Source organism: Phytophthora infestans, genomic scaffold (genome assembly GCF_000142945.1).
Source record: "Phytophthora infestans T30-4 supercont1.41 genomic scaffold, whole genome shotgun sequence".
In the NCBI taxonomy this organism is placed as follows: Eukaryota; Oomycota; class Peronosporomycetes; order Peronosporales; family Peronosporaceae; genus Phytophthora; species Phytophthora infestans.
Genome location: NW_003303718.1, coordinates 797666 through 812537, shown reverse-complemented (window position 1 = coordinate 812537; position 14872 = coordinate 797666). Strand labels below are relative to the sequence as shown.

Sequence of the window (14872 nt, the reverse complement as noted above, 5' to 3'; positions counted from 1 at the left end):
TGATGAAACCTCTGCGGGTCGAAACGGTCCCCATCGACTTCCGCTAGCCCAGACAGCAGGATCACAGACCATGCCGACTCAAGACTTAGGTTGAAGTTTTCCAGTGCTCAAGGTTCTCATTTGCAGGAAGTTTTTCGTGCCCGCATGTTGAACAAGTTGGTCAGCTACAGACTGTAGTTGAAATGGGGGATCCTTAGTAGAGCTTCAACTTGCCCTTTGGGGGTACATGGGGTACACGTCCCGTACCCTATTCGTACCTTCCTTTCGCTCAGATGTCTGTCAATTGGCTGGAGTTGCACGGCTTTAGTGCCGGTCGCGGCCGCTTCCTGCTGACTGTGCCACGCACCACTACTGGCTCTAGCAACAATAGCGAGGACCTGTGCTCAGGAGATGCACTGGCAATCCGCGTACTGGAGCGCGACCTAGTGGACCTGCAGAGATTGGACCGTCAGCTACGTAACAGAGGCCCCTCCGGTCTGCAGCGACTACCCACCAAGCGTCTGCGAAAGCTGATGTCCAGTAATTGGGTGCGCGGTGATCGCGCATCTGGATGGCGCATAGAGCTGCAGAAGAATGTGAGCGTGTGCGAGGACTGGCTTAACACTGCAGTCGTGCACCTACCGTCAGCGCTGCAACAGGAATTCCTAGACGACGACCTGTACACCGCGACCAAGCGCAAATGGGCGTCCGAGCGTGCGGAAAGCAAACACGCTCGTGATATGCAGCAGTATTTTAGCAGCGCCGAGCTTGTGGATCTGGTGGTGAAGACGGTGATGATGCACTTGAATGTGGAGCAGCAGAGAGAAGTCGTGTGGCTCGAGCCGTCCTGCGGTGACGGCCGGTTCCTGACGACACTCCTACGAGCTAGAGCGCAGCACGTCGTCGGCTACGAGATTGACGAGAAGCTGCACGTAGTTGCGAAAAAGAATGTTCAACAAGCTGCTTTTGACGTCTCCTCGGTTGACAAAGTCTCTACTGTCCAAGCCCACGTTTGTGTGGGAGATTTCCTGGCGTCCAAGAGTCACGTACCTGCTGACAAGTTCGTTGTTGCGGTTGGCAACCCGCCGTTTGGTGCAAAAGGCGGCGATGGGAGCGACCGCGTGCATCAATTTTTCCGACACGCCGCGAGAACTTGGCGAGCTCGCATCATCGCGTTCATCGTGCCGGAAAGGTGCTCACGGCGCGAATTTGTCGAGAACACGTTGAAGCAGCTTGAGGATCTCGACGGTGCTGCGGGAGCCTGGACTCTGGCGACGGAGCTCGCACTCACCGGCTTCCAGTTCGAATTTGGCACGGGCGCAAAGCTCAAACGTGTGCGCCAGCCGAGTGTGCTGCAACTTTTTGTCCGCAGCGATCTATAACACGTACGCTGGGCAGGATAGAGGCGGCGTCAGCGACACCAAAGTCAAATGCGCCTTCAACACGAACATCGCCGTCGTCTTGTCGAGCTTTGCAGGTCCACCACCGTCCAAATTCATGTACAGTACACATCTGTGTCTATCTTACTGCCACGTCTATCTTAATTAAACTATCGAGATTGTCCGCTCGTTCAGACAACACGAGTTGGGTACAGAGAAGGTCCCGTTTGGCATTGTGCACTTCCAGCGTCAGTATAAAAAAAAACATTGGGAGTATGAGCAGCCGCCAAGGCGAGTGGCAGCGCGTGCAGGACGCGCAGGGGCGCTATTTCTACGTGAACCACGCGACCCGCGAGACGTCATGGCACTTGCCTACAGCTGATCTTCCACCGGGCTGGGAGGAGCTCATTGACGGCCAGGGACGAGTCTATTTTGCGAACCACAACTCGCGTACAACCACGTGGATGGACCCCCGTGTGGCCGCCGCCCGACGCCGTACACGCGGCCAGTCGGTGGCGTCATCGCGAACTCCGTTAAGGAATAATATTCCTCCGGTTGACAATGCTAGAGAACGCTCACCGACGTACGAGGACCCGCGACGCGCGTCCGGCGGCAGCGCCGGATCCCGTTCAGACGCCGCCAGCAACAGCTTCACTCGCAGCGGCAAGAGCAGTGGAGGCAATTTATCGGCGGGCTCTCCGTCGTCATTGGGTGCTCCGAGGGATACGGCCGACCAAACGATCCGGATGAACACGTCCACGCTTCTGGAGAGATACAGGGACGAGGCCAATCTGGGCGACACAGCGGTGATGCAGACCACCGAGTCGACAGCGCTGCCCGTTGATGCTGAGGAGTGGTTCACAGCCCACTCGGAGGATTTGTCGAGGCGCTCCAGTGGAGAGAAGAAGGAATCAGAGCTGGAACAGGCGACGACGGAGAAGGAGGAGACGTCGTCTGCGGACGTACAAGGAGAGGAGACGGCTGCATCGTCCTCTGTAGTGGAGGAAGAGAAGGATCTGGCCCAGAGCGACCACCAGCAGCACCACCAACAGCAACAGTTGCGAGTGTCGGGTGCGCGAGGCAGCAGCTTCAACACGGGCGACGTCCAGATGGTGCTGCGACGTTATTTCGCGCCGAACTTCGTGCGCGACGACGAATCCCCGGCGTGTCGGCAGTGCAGTATGCGATTCGGCACCTTTCGGCGCCGTCACCACTGTCGTCTTTGCGGCAATGTTTACTGTGCTGACTGTACGACCAACAAAGTGAAGCTTCCCATTGAAGCTCCTTCGTACGACAAGGAACAGCCAGTGTGCACGCGCTGCTTCCGCAACGTGCAAGCAGGCGATTTTTTCAGTATTGTGGGGCTACGTCACAAGCTGGACGATCCGTCGTCTACTGTCGATGACCGGGTCGAACAGATCATGCAACTGGCCATGACTTTGTCGGCTGGGCGACCGGAGACGGACGGGAACATGGGACTGCATCGCGTCGCACAGCTCAACGACGTGGAAGCAGCTGGAGGTGTGGCGTCCTTTTGCCAGTTGCTAAAGACTGATGTTGAGCCACTGCAACAAGCTGCACTGGAGATGCTGGCGAACCTGATTGAGCTTGAGAACAGCGCCGGCAATGAACTGTCGGCTGGCGAGGCCTTTGCGAACTCAGGCGCGTGTGCGCAATTGGTGAAAGTCATGGGGAACCGCGTGATGGAGCAGCAGCTAGGCCGCAGCGTGCGTCCGGAGGTGGAGCGCATGGCTCTTCGTCTTGTGTACCACCTCTGTCAGTCGACAACGTGCCAGAACGCACTGCGCAGAGCTGGTGGAGGCTCCCGATTGCTGGAATTGCTGTCGGTAGACTCGCCCTCGTCTCTGGAGATGCGCGTGGAAGCGGCGCGTTGTCTGAAGCGTTTTGTGCAGAAGAATGCTGAGAACATCACCGAAATGACTCAAAACAAGGGCGTGTCGTTGCTGTGTACTCTACTGGGAGACTTTATCGAGCTGCGCGCTGGCAGCTCTTTAGGCAATAGCGGAGTTGAAGTGCCTCGAGATGAGTCGCATGAAGTCGGGATGGAGGCCATTCTGAGCACCATCTGTGAATGTATCCACTTTGCAGACAATGGAGCGTCACAGGTGCAACGTGGCGTGCAGCAGATTCCTTCGGACAGCATCCACTCGTTCGTTACGGTGCTGCAGAAGGGAGATCGCGTGAACCGCATGCTGGCGTCACAAGTTTTGATTCAGGTGTCGAAGGAGCCGTCGCTCATTACGATCTTGGCCAAGGAGCAGGAATTTATCAAGGAAATCATGTGGATGCTCGATAGTGACGAAGACTACACTGTCGCGTCGGAAATTCTGTGCGGGCTTTGCTCCACGATGCCTAAGCAGTCTCTGAGCGATACTGCCCCTGGAGAGAACGTGGAGGACGCACACGAGCAGGTTCTGAAGGTCATTTACGACTTGGAAGTGTTCGATCTTGTGCTGAAGAAGCTGAACGCTTGCGTTGTGGGCGAGAAGCAGCTTGTGGGTGAGATCACGTTTCAGAGGAATTTACTTGGAATTACAATGAGCTACAGCGCTGAGTCTGCGGCGTACGTGGACTTCATTTGCTCGCGCAACTGTGTGCCCACTCTGTCGGCCTTCTTGCTGTCCCGCAAGGAGCGACTGATCCCGCTGTGCGCGCAGACTTTGATGAATCTCTGCGAGTTCAACCCCAGCATCTTCGACGAACTGTACGACCGAAACGTGTCAGATTTCTTCCATCGTCTACTGCAGACACCTCCCGACGAGAATCGGCTCTCAGCTCTACGTTATTTCCGCGCTCTTGTTGACAACAAGCGGCCGTTCTCTGTTGGCGTACTGGACACACTCTTCCTGATGGCGTCCGGGAGAGACGAGGTACTGAAGGCCGGCAGTCTGGACGTGCTTGCCCATCTGAGCGGTGTCAAATCCATTGAAGCTGTGCTCGAGCCACTGGAGGAGCCTCCGACTCCGGAAATTGGGGAAATGGTGCAGAAACTACAGGAACGCGTCGTTGGTGTGGCGTATTTTCCCGTTCTGATGACTATCGCGTGCTCTTCAGGCGATACGGATATGCGCAGCAATGCTATCAAGTGTCTAAGCTGTGCTGTTGGAGGCGGAGAGGAGCTCGTTGCTCGCATGCTCGACCAAGAGATGCTGCGGGCCTTCTGGATGGGTCTGCGTCGATGGATGGACGTGCCGGCAGATGAACTTACACCCGTGGAGATGCAGCTAAACAAGGCTCTGTTGCAGCTCTTGTACTTGGTGCTGAAGATGGCGTCTTCACGTATCGCGTCCATGGGCGAGGACCAAGTGACGAACCTTGTGACTGTCGTGACGGAATTCATCGTGTCGCAGCCCAGTCGACTGGTCATGGGCATCCGTATCATCCGTCTTCTTATCACGCACGCTGCGTGGAAAGATTCATTTGTTGCGCTGTATGCTGTAGAATCGACCTCGACGGGTCTCAAGTTCTTGCAAGCGCTCATGAACGGCATCGAACAGTCCAGCATAACGGCGAAAGAGGACAGTGAGAACACAGTGTTCGACGACTCGGTCGCTGTTTTGAAGGAGCTCATCAAAGACCCGCAACAGTTCGAGGAAGACGACGACCAAGGTGGCGTTGCGATGGCCAACGATGCGATTGTCAACCTGATCATTAGCGCCGGTGTCCACATTTCGCTGCTTGAGCTACTGCGGGACAACGCTGTGCGAGAAAGTATCAGGAAAACACAAGGCTCGGTTGACTCCGAGGCGGATGAGAAGAGCGAGGAGAGTCACGAGTACGTGGTGACCCGAGCGCTCGAGCTTTTGGACCTACTGGCACGCTCGCGTCGGATTCGGTTGCTCATTCTGGAGGCTGGCACCGCCCTGGACGCCTTAGTGACTGCGTATGAGGCCACAACGGACGACTACGCAGAGTCGTCGCCCGCACGTCAACTGATCGCTCAGGATCTCGGCCGAATTCTCATCCACTTGTCCAGTGACCCGTTGGAGTTCCGCAAGACTTTGTACGACCACCGAGCTGTTCTACCTAGCACAATTCTGGGCAACATTCTGTCCCCCGTTGCCGAGGTCGCTGAGACTGCCGAGGAGATCGTGCTGAACCTCGTCGAGTCGGACTTCGCTACGTGTCCCTTGTGGGTTGATCTGATCGAGAGCGCTAATGTGCGCCTGGTGTTCCGTGTGGTGGTGGTGGCAAAGCGACCGTCAGTGAAGGTCACGGCAGCTCGAAAGCTCATTGACATCGTCTTCTCCCACCCGGGTATTCTCGATGATGAAGAGTCGGGCTTGTCGCCGGAAGAAAAGAGCTCGTTGGTGTCCATGTTGATCGATTTCTTCGTCGACTTCGACCCGCGGACGTCTGTGGTGGGCGTTCTCGCTCTGACGCTTCTGCTCAAGCACGGGCAAACACTAAACGACGAGCAGATGGAGAAGATTGCGGTGGATGGCACTGTGTCGCTGGTTTACTGGATGCAGAAGGGCACAGAGCGCCACCAAGAGAACGCAGTGAAGATCTTGCACGACGGCGTGACGGATCCGGCTACTCTCAAGAAGTTTTACGAGCAGCTACAAGCGCCGTCGGTGCAACGGGAGACCGCGTTCTTGTTGGAGCTGGGCCAGCAGCTGCTTGATGTAGAGACTAAGTCGAACCCTGAGGGGCTGTTCAAGCGATGCAGGCTACTGCGAGGTCTTCTCCAAGAGACTGATTACGATGCGTTGCCGAGTGACTGCATGGAAATCATTGAAGAGGTGAGTGCGTATTTACTCGACTTGGTGGAGGAGAAAGGCAATGAATCCGAGCATGAGGATGAAGACGCTGAGGAGAAGAAGATGAGGGAGAAGTTCTTGCTCGTCATCACCGATTTCCTGGCCGTGCTGGTGTTATCCAGCTCCTTCCACTCCACACTGGTGCATCAGGACGCGATCGAGAAGCTGGCGTTTGTGCTCAACGAGCAGAAGAAGGCGACAGAGCCGTCAGCTCTGGTGGTCGATCAAACGCGTCGTCTACTGAAGCAGCTGTGCGTCCACGAAGTTCCTCGCCTTGTTGCGTGTAATGGCGTGGAGATTCTGCTGGACTCTGTCATGAAACATGACGAGGACAGCGACGAAGGCTCCGAGCGCGTGGCTGAGATGCTGGAGACCTTCAACTCTGTTGTGGAATGTGGTTCAGCTGGTAAATCTGCGCTGATGGATACGGAGGGCTTCCTTTCCAGCTTAGCCAGAGGTTTCAGGACAGTGTGCGGCGACCTCAGTGACGGGCACGATACGTTGACTGAACACCTTCTCGGAACTGATTTCGACGGCCGAAGCACCAACATGGAGGTGGCGTGTGGACTGTGTCTCTTGGTGTTTCTACTCGCGCGTGGTGGTGGATACCGTGAACGAGTGTTTAAAGAAACAGCTCTTATGCAGCACATTGTGACTATGCTGGCATGGTTCCCGTCCATCTTTTCCACGAACGACAAGGCCGTGACGCCGGAGCTGAAGGCGAAGTTCGGCTTGATATTCGCGTCGGGACTTCCCTTCCTTGAAGCTGCTCTAGTGTCCGTCGAAGGATCGTTGTTGGAGTCCGAGGACAAGGAGCTGTTCTTCAAGGGCACTTTGAGTGTGTACAGCAAGACATTAAGAACATTTGCAGATGGCCACGAGGCATCGGACCTCTTCCTTACTGCGTGCGAAGGACTGAAGAGTTTTTTCTTCAGTGACAGTGCCGCGTCTGTGTTGGCGGAGGAGGGACAGAAGGAGCTGGAGACGCTGTTGAAGGAGCAGGTTTTCCAGTCTCTCAAGGCAGCGATCTACTCGATGGACTGTGTGGTGGCGCTGTTGGAGATCGCAGTCGCCGTGGTTCCTGCTCGCGCCGTGACGCCAGACGAGGAGAAGGAACCGGCACGAAGCTCGTGGCTCGTCGCTGGAGTGCTCCACGCGCTCTTCAACTTCGACGTCTTTGGAGACGACCTGGATGTGTCGGTGCTGTTCACTTTGTTGCGACGCTTCTGCTCGTCTGCAACGATTCGCAACTCCTTGTACGAACACGTGGACTACGATCGACTTGTGGAGATTTTGGTGGCTTTCGCTCAAGATTCTAAGTGGCGACGATGGCGTAAGTATGCGCTGAGTATGCTGCTGTTACTTGGAGAGGATGGCGCGATGGAACATGTGAGTCATGACAGAGGAACGATGCCGATGCTACAAGCATCCACGGCCAGTTCGTTCCGCAACCGCGACAGTGAACAATCCACGTGCGCGACGCGCTGTTTCCACTGTCGCCAGGTGGTGCATGCCCCTTTGCTAGCCAATCTATGCGTCATGCCGTGTCCGTATTGTCAGAAGGCGGTCGCGGTCGCTTCCGATAGCTCTTACTCAGCTGTCGACACGCTTCCGTCCGTCGTGGAGCACAATGGCAGCATCACTCTCGACGACGGAGCACTGTCCAAGATCTCCTCAGACGGATCCGACTTTGTCTGTGTCAACTGTAACAATGTGCTCGAACTTCCCGATGGTCTCGGCCCTTCCGAGATCGTGTGTCCGCACTGTCTACAGCTCGCGTCTGTCAAGAAGACAAGCCAGTCAGTGCTGCCAGCGTTTAGTAGCGAGAAGAAACGGTCGTCAGCGTCGTCGGTGCACTCTGTGGAGTCAGGAGCAAGTTTGCCCAAAGACCCGTCCATATCGGGCATCGACGTGCGGGACACCAAGGTGGTGAGCTGTGGACACTGCGCCAAACATCTGATCGTGAAGAACGGAGCGTCTGCAGTGAAATGTCCATCGTGTCACGGAGTCTCCAAGCTGTCGACCACGACGAGTAAGTTTTTTTTATCGTCTGCAGTATGGTGCTTTCACTTTTCTTTTTTCTAACCGTTTTTGTGCACACCGTCCAGCTCAAGAAATGATGCGATGCAAGAATTGTAACACGCTGCTGAGCCTGCCTGCCGGTGCCAGAGCGTACAAGTGTATGAAGTGCCTGCAGACGACGCGACTATCGTAGTACGGGGCTGTTCCTCCTCATCTGTTTAGTGTTGCGAAGGGAGATTATGTACGTAACGCGCTGAATCGGCCATTGCGGCTAGAATGATGCAGGGCTGGATCAACAAGATTTCTTCCGCGTGGTTAGTATGCTGTCGCTGATATTCTGTTAACACGATTCACTGCGCGTTGTTTTCATCTTGTCAGACTTGTGAGTGGGCAGGTATCTCAAGCATCAGCCAGTTGAGTCCATGAGGTCGAGCAGGTCGTCGCCTCCTCCTTTACCTTCGCGTTTGGTCTCGTCCATCTTGAAGTCCTGCAGTATCGCATCAGTCGAAGTCTTGCGGTCACTCGCAGCGTCAATCCAAATCGTAGGAACTTCTTTATCGTCGTCGTCATCTCCACCAGATCCAGGCTTCGTGGGGTCGTCTGGGAACAGGTTGATACGCAACGCCTTGTTGTCCCCTTCGACATCCTTCGCGGACGAAGATTTCCCCACAAGATCAGCGAGCAGGTTGAGTCCATCCGCTGCGGTGGCTTTAAAAGTCTTTTGGTGCTTTGGCGCATTTACACCCTTCGCACTTGAACTTGAGCCAGCACCGCGAGCTTTACTGTCGGCGAAGAGCTGGCGAGTAGAGCGCGAGAAGCCTCCAGTGCCGTCCTTGGAGTCGGCCTCGTACATGTTGAAGCCCAGATGAGCATTCAGCTGGTCCCGTTCCAGTACCGGTCCTTCGGGCGCTTCAACAGATCCCTCCGCACTGGCAATAGCGAACGTTTTTTCTTCCTCAACACGGTTCGACGCGTCAAAGTAGCGAATTCTACCCGGCACTTTGCCGCCTGTAGCCGTGAAGCCTTCGTAGTGAATGGCCAGCGTTCCGTCCATCCCCTGAATGCCGTTCTGGAGGAAGAGCGACACTTTGATACGCGTGTCCTGGAAGAAGCGACAGAGATATTGCTTGAGCATGTAGAAGTCTGCCGGACTCATGCTGCCAAAGTTGTCCGAGGTGAGTTGGACAGTCTCGTCCACTTGTCGCTTGACTGCAGCCGAGTCCACGAGGTTTTTCATGTTGGCGAGATGGTTCATAGTCACTTGAAGTAACTCGTCGGCCGAGGCACATGACAATACTTGGTACTTGAAGCCCATGCGCATGAGGTCGTAGAGCTGCGACAGAGCCCAGAAAATAGAGTAAGTGTCTGAAGATCTTGTCAATTGACGCTGCAGTCACACTACCTTATCCATACTATTCGAGTTGAGTCGCATGATGGACGAATGCGCCAAGCGATCGAAGATCTGGCGCGTCGAGACGTTCGAATACATGCGGTGAGGCTTGAAGAGCTCACTCATGAATGTATCGTTGTGCATTGTCTTGACAATGTCTTCCAGTACTGCACAAGGAGAACGGATTACTACTTGGTTTGCTACGATGCACGAAGTAGGGGCGGCTCGTACCTTTGGAGCTCTTGTCTCGAGGAATGTTCTGAGCTTTAAGACGTTGGTCCAGCACGTAGATCATTTCGGCGCCCATGTTGACGATCAGCATGGGCATCGTCATTAAGGAACCCGTCATGTTGCAGCACCTTGTAACGCGCGACTAGCTGTGCTGCCAAGACGACGCACCCCTTCACGATTCTGGTAGATCTGCGCCCAGCAATTTGGAGTCTGAAATTACGCTTTGAGGCCGCAACATTCCAATTAAAAAAAAGTAGAGCTCTCTTCGCATTGAAGACAAATCAAATACACCCTTCTCTTCCCTCTTTGAAATATACTCGACGAGCTGCCAACTTCATTATTGCTAGGCCCACGTCGATCTGAAATCAACGAGATGAGCATTTTACTCTTCAGTTCGAAGAATTCGCGCTTGGGGAGGTCATCCACGTCGTCGCTCCCATGCCCGATTATAAACGACTTGATCTTATTGTCGATGCTGCCCAGCGCCAGAATTGCGGGGAAGTCCTTCTCCGTAGTGAGCTAGGCTCGACAGATTTCCTTGCAGCCATGCGCCGAATACATGTAAAAGGCAATCTTGGCCCAGTAGCCTTCAAACATGCCAGCTTTCAGCTGGTTCTTCCACGTGACGGAAAACGGCCTTCCGACATTGTCGCTGTAGCAGTACTGGGCTTCGAGTGTGCGGTAAAAGTGTCGTTCTTCTCCCTTAATTAAGATTAAGGGATCGTCTAGAAAGATGAAAACTAACGGGAAGCCCAGCCAGCTTGGCCATAACAGTTTGATACTCCAATGATCTTACCCTTTGGCAAACTTTCTAGTGCTGTAGGAGACGCTCCTTCTCGGTTTTAAGTTTGGCAAGTGCTTCTGTCGCGTATCCCCGCGTGTCGTTGGTGGGTGAGATGCACGTTGGCCAGCAGCCGCAAGTGACGCAAAAGTCCTGTTTCGGATGTGAGAGCTCGAATCCGCATCCGGGACAAAATACGTTCGGGCTGCCCGCTGTCTCCTCTTGTCCGTGAGCTTCCACAACTTGAGTCGACTCGCTCAATCTTCGACGCGGCACATTCGCAAGGTCTCCGTCAAAAGCTCGCAAAAAGGCCTGGAAAAAGCACAAATGCTCTCGATCCCGAATGTACACGTTATGCTCTCGGCAGACAAAGCGCTGCTGCTCTGCGAATTCCATATCGGTCCAATGCGAGTCGAAGAACCCGAGACGTAGTCGAGTAGTGCCCGAACCAGACTCAATGGGCTCTTTGGCGCGCCACTGGGAGAAGCTCTCGGGGAAAGCTTGACGCAGGATCAACTTGCCATGAGCGCCTTGCTCTCCATCAAGTGGAACTGGAGTTCGCCCACCTACCATGTCACTTTTGCTCAAGGTTTTGGAAAAGTTGACTATGCGAGCATCGAGATATGGACTGATTACCTCAATTCCAAGTTCCCCCGCAAGTTTGGCCGTAGTGAACTGCATAGTGGCAGTGATACGTTCTCGATATCTGCTTAAAGCCTCTTCGGTCATTCCATGGTAGAACGAGTACCCGCAAAACACCTCATCCGCTGCGTCTCCAGTCACAAGATGCTTGACACCGAGCTCTGAGGCCTCTCGCAGCGCCTCATAGATAACCAGGGAGTTGCGCAGTTCCATCGGATCACAAGTACACAATAGTTGTGCTACCTCCGAGGAATTCTTTAGTAAATCATCCAAAGCTAGTCGCAGCACATGATGCTGTTCAACTGACACACTTTCCAGGCGTTTGAAGATGTTAGCGGCAAAGGCAGCGTCCTGGGCCTTGGGATCGGCCTGAACTGTCAATGCATGCCGAAAACGAAGTATTGGACGTGCCTTTCCTTCCTTGTCGAGTGAGATCGTCATAAACCCGTCATCCGTTTCTGCAGACAAGTCCTGGGCACTCGCCTCGGACAAGATCGAGGTATCTAGCCCAGCGCTGAGCAAAATAGCATCGATACCATCGGGAAAACGATCACGGATCTCACGAAGAGCTTCTTGGAGCAATCGACGGCACTCGATAACTTTCCCTGACGGTGGTGCACGGACGTAATCCAGACACAAATTCTCTTTACGAGCACGCACAGACCGCTGAAGGATCCGCACGTCCTTAGTGTAATGGTACAGTATTTGATCGGATGAGTACATTTAAGGGTGGTTGGGAGCTAACGACAAACGCGGTAGAGCCCACGCACGCCACGCATCTGGTGGAACACTCCCGTTCCTCGGAGTAGCGGCACTTTGAGCGAACGCCTTCTCCATCTGCCCAGCAAGTACGTGCAGTTTTTCGTCATGGGAGCACGCGTCCGACTGAGGTATCGCCCACGAATCAACAAACTCGTTTGACTCTCGCTTGTTAATTCCTCGATAGAATTCGCGCCTTCGATATCTAGTACCACAGCACATCGGAATGCCATCCACGGCCCCAGGCTGGGCTCCCGATTATGGCATGGTCTTTTCAATTATTTCTTATGAAATCATAAAATTATTTATTTCTTCGATTACCTGGATGTTTTTAATAATTTATTTTCTTAAGGAATCATCCGACATAATTTATGAGCAAAACCTCTTTATCATTATGTACCTCTCACAACCAACCATGACTTTTCACTACTGTACTTAAGCTCTCTGCTACCAGCACTTCTCTAAGCCAGCTATACGACACAGCTTGCTCACGTCCTCACTTTTTAATTTGAGCAACTCGAACAAAGCCCCTCGCTAAGCTACTGTGGTCCTTGCCACGCTCCCCCGCCACGCCACCTTCACGCCAGCCCAGGTTACTGTGTGCGTGTCTTGGGAGGGAGCCAAATTCTAACGAGGGCCGATAAGGCAGTGCTGCAGCCCTTCCGCTGCCTGGAAGAAGTAGAAGAACCTGCACGCACTGCAGCAAACCGAAGGAAAGTGAAGACGAAGGCTCATTCGTGGCGAGTCTACAAAAACGTCGCCATTTAGCAGCAGTTCAGCCGCGGTACAACCTGCTTAGTTGCATTCCACCTACTTCTAACCTTGTTGAGAGGTTCTTTAGCGTCACTAGGACGACGTACGGGCAAGAGCGCCACAGCTTGCAGCCTATTACATTAGAAATGGTGCTGTTCTTACGCCAAAATGGTGAGTATTGGTCAGCTCAGACTGTCGACGAGGCCACTCGCTAATTATTAACATGGTGCTGGTTTGCTTTACATTATGCTCTTATTTATTGTTTGTGCGCAGTACATGACATAATGTATGTGATGACACTAGCTGCCCAATGCCATTATTTATGGTTAAAAAGGGTTCCCATTATATAACAATGCCATAATCGGGAGCCCTGCCCCCAGCTCTGGGTGCATACAAAGCTGCGACGCCTGCGAAGCCAGCAACTAGTTTCAGACGATTATTATGTAAAGTAACATGAACCGGACGTAAGCTTACCGGGCAGTGGGAAACTGCACGAGCGGCGAGAGCCACCTTTTGCGCTAGAATCATCTTGCCCGGCTCCGTGTCCGCTACCCAGTATATCTACAATATGCAAGTATTTCCATGTTAATAAATTACCCAAACTAAGCATTTCACTTTTCATCCTGGTCACCTTTGCGTCTTCGAACGTTGTGCACCTGGTAGCCAGCTCCTTTAGTGAGTTATTCACCGTCTGCTGGACGTATCGGTCCACAGGGTCTTTCAACACTCGACCCTCGTTTTGCTGCATCTCGAGATGTACAAAGTCGAGAAATGGGTCCCATAATAGTCTGGAATTGCCCACCAGCACCAACAAATGGGCTGATTTGTTTCCGAAATTTTCAGCTGGAACCGTGTGAGTGGAGACGCCGCCTCGACCGATTGGTCTGCCAAATAGCGATTGTAGCTTTCCACCGACGAAGGGATTAACACGTCCAGGCCCCTGTAGTAAAATAACAATATCGCTAGGGTCACAAATTCACATTTCATACATGTTAGTTACGAGCGACCTACTTGCTCGCAAGCGCCGAGTGAAGAAGCGCACACGCGTGCCGCTGATCCAGCATCTTCGGTTTTAAACAGCATCGGATTAATTATTTTGTAATTATTAAAAGCTTAATAATTATAAGCTACGCACCAGGACTGTATTATTATAACGTACTTCATGTATAACTCCGCACCAGGACTGTACTAACGTACTTCATGTACTAAAATTAAAACTACTACACTCCTGGACACCGAGTACCCATAATTTTTATTATTTGACGGTGCGGTTTTCACACGAGTTGCATAACATGCTTCAAAATAGCAAAGATGTGCTAACGCTCGCTACCCGCCCACATCAGGGTCCAGTCGGTCTCTCATACTGATGGAGTGAAGGGTACGGAGGCCTCTATGTGTGCACACAGTATTGCCTTGCCCTCGCTGATGAGTTGTCGACCGCGATGGTACCCATGCTGATTTTTCCACTGCCAACACCCTGCCAGAAGTGGTAGTGTCCTCGAGCCAAGCCGGCTGAGCAAGCGTGGCCACGGTGAAATTCGTTTGAGAATCCAATAGCAGGATGACCACTGCTTCTGGCGTGCATACGCAATTTCTTTGCAACTTGACCCTCAATTTGATGCACACGTATCCTAGCGTTTGAGGGCAGTGGGCTAATGTGGGCAGCGTGGCGTGGGAGCGAGAGCTCGTTTATTGTTGAAGCCATCACTGCATCAAATTCATAGATCTGGCAAGTGTTTGTAGCTAGCAAATCCAGCGTGAGCTTCATTAGCTCGGTTGAGACCTGGCAGCTCCTTTGCACGTTGATTAGGTCCAGATCACTCAACGCAATGTATTAATAGTGCACGCCATTTTAATAAGTAGACGTACACGAGCTTGCCGTTTACGTCTGAGTCGTCTATGCCTCACAATGCTGGAAATCAGCCTTAAGTGCTGCGTATTTGATAGTGATTCTCTGGAGTAGCGTAACCGTTGATGGAGCGCGAGTATCACAATCGAGGGGCTCAACTCGAGGAGACAAAAGAATTGCTGGACCTTGCTAAGACGATCCGCCCTCTGTGGCGAGTAAAAAAGCTGTTAAGATTCTGACCTTCTTGATCAGTGCAGCGCCTTCAGAAAATGACCCACTAACAGTGCACAAGCGACACCTTTT

At 53.2% G+C, this 14872-nt stretch overlaps 4 protein-coding genes across 4 annotated transcripts; 2 read left to right on the top strand and 2 right to left on the bottom strand.

Annotated features, from left to right (window-relative positions):
* Positions 1-512: 512 nt before the first annotated feature.
* Positions 513-1361, top strand: PITG_16091 (uncharacterized protein; the record flags this gene model as incomplete). Its single annotated transcript, XM_002897817.1, has 3 exons — positions 513-758; positions 801-929; positions 1020-1361. 3 exons carry the CDS (start codon positions 513-515, stop codon positions 1359-1361), a joined length of 717 nt encoding a protein of 238 aa, XP_002897863.1.
* A 272-nt stretch (positions 1362-1633) lies between these two features.
* On the top strand, positions 1634-8357 carry PITG_16090 (uncharacterized protein; the record flags this gene model as incomplete). The annotated part of the gene is made up of 3 exons (XM_002897816.1): positions 1634-2320; positions 2399-8174; positions 8251-8357. The coding sequence occupies 3 exons, from the start codon at positions 1634-1636 to the stop codon at positions 8355-8357; spliced, it is 6570 nt and encodes a 2189-aa protein (XP_002897862.1).
* A 112-nt stretch (positions 8358-8469) lies between these two features.
* On the bottom strand, positions 8470-9903 carry PITG_16089 (uncharacterized protein; the record flags this gene model as incomplete). Its single annotated transcript, XM_002897815.1, has 3 exons — positions 8470-9497; positions 9567-9721; positions 9786-9903. 3 exons carry the CDS (start codon positions 9901-9903, stop codon positions 8571-8573), a joined length of 1200 nt encoding a protein of 399 aa, XP_002897861.1.
* Positions 9904-10546: 643 nt separating this feature from the next.
* On the bottom strand, positions 10547-12236 carry PITG_16088 (uncharacterized protein; the record flags this gene model as incomplete). Its single annotated transcript, XM_002897814.1, has 1 exon — positions 10547-12236. The coding sequence occupies one exon, from the start codon at positions 11929-11931 to the stop codon at positions 10597-10599; it is 1335 nt and encodes a 444-aa protein (XP_002897860.1).
* Positions 12237-14872: the final 2636 nt, after the last annotated feature.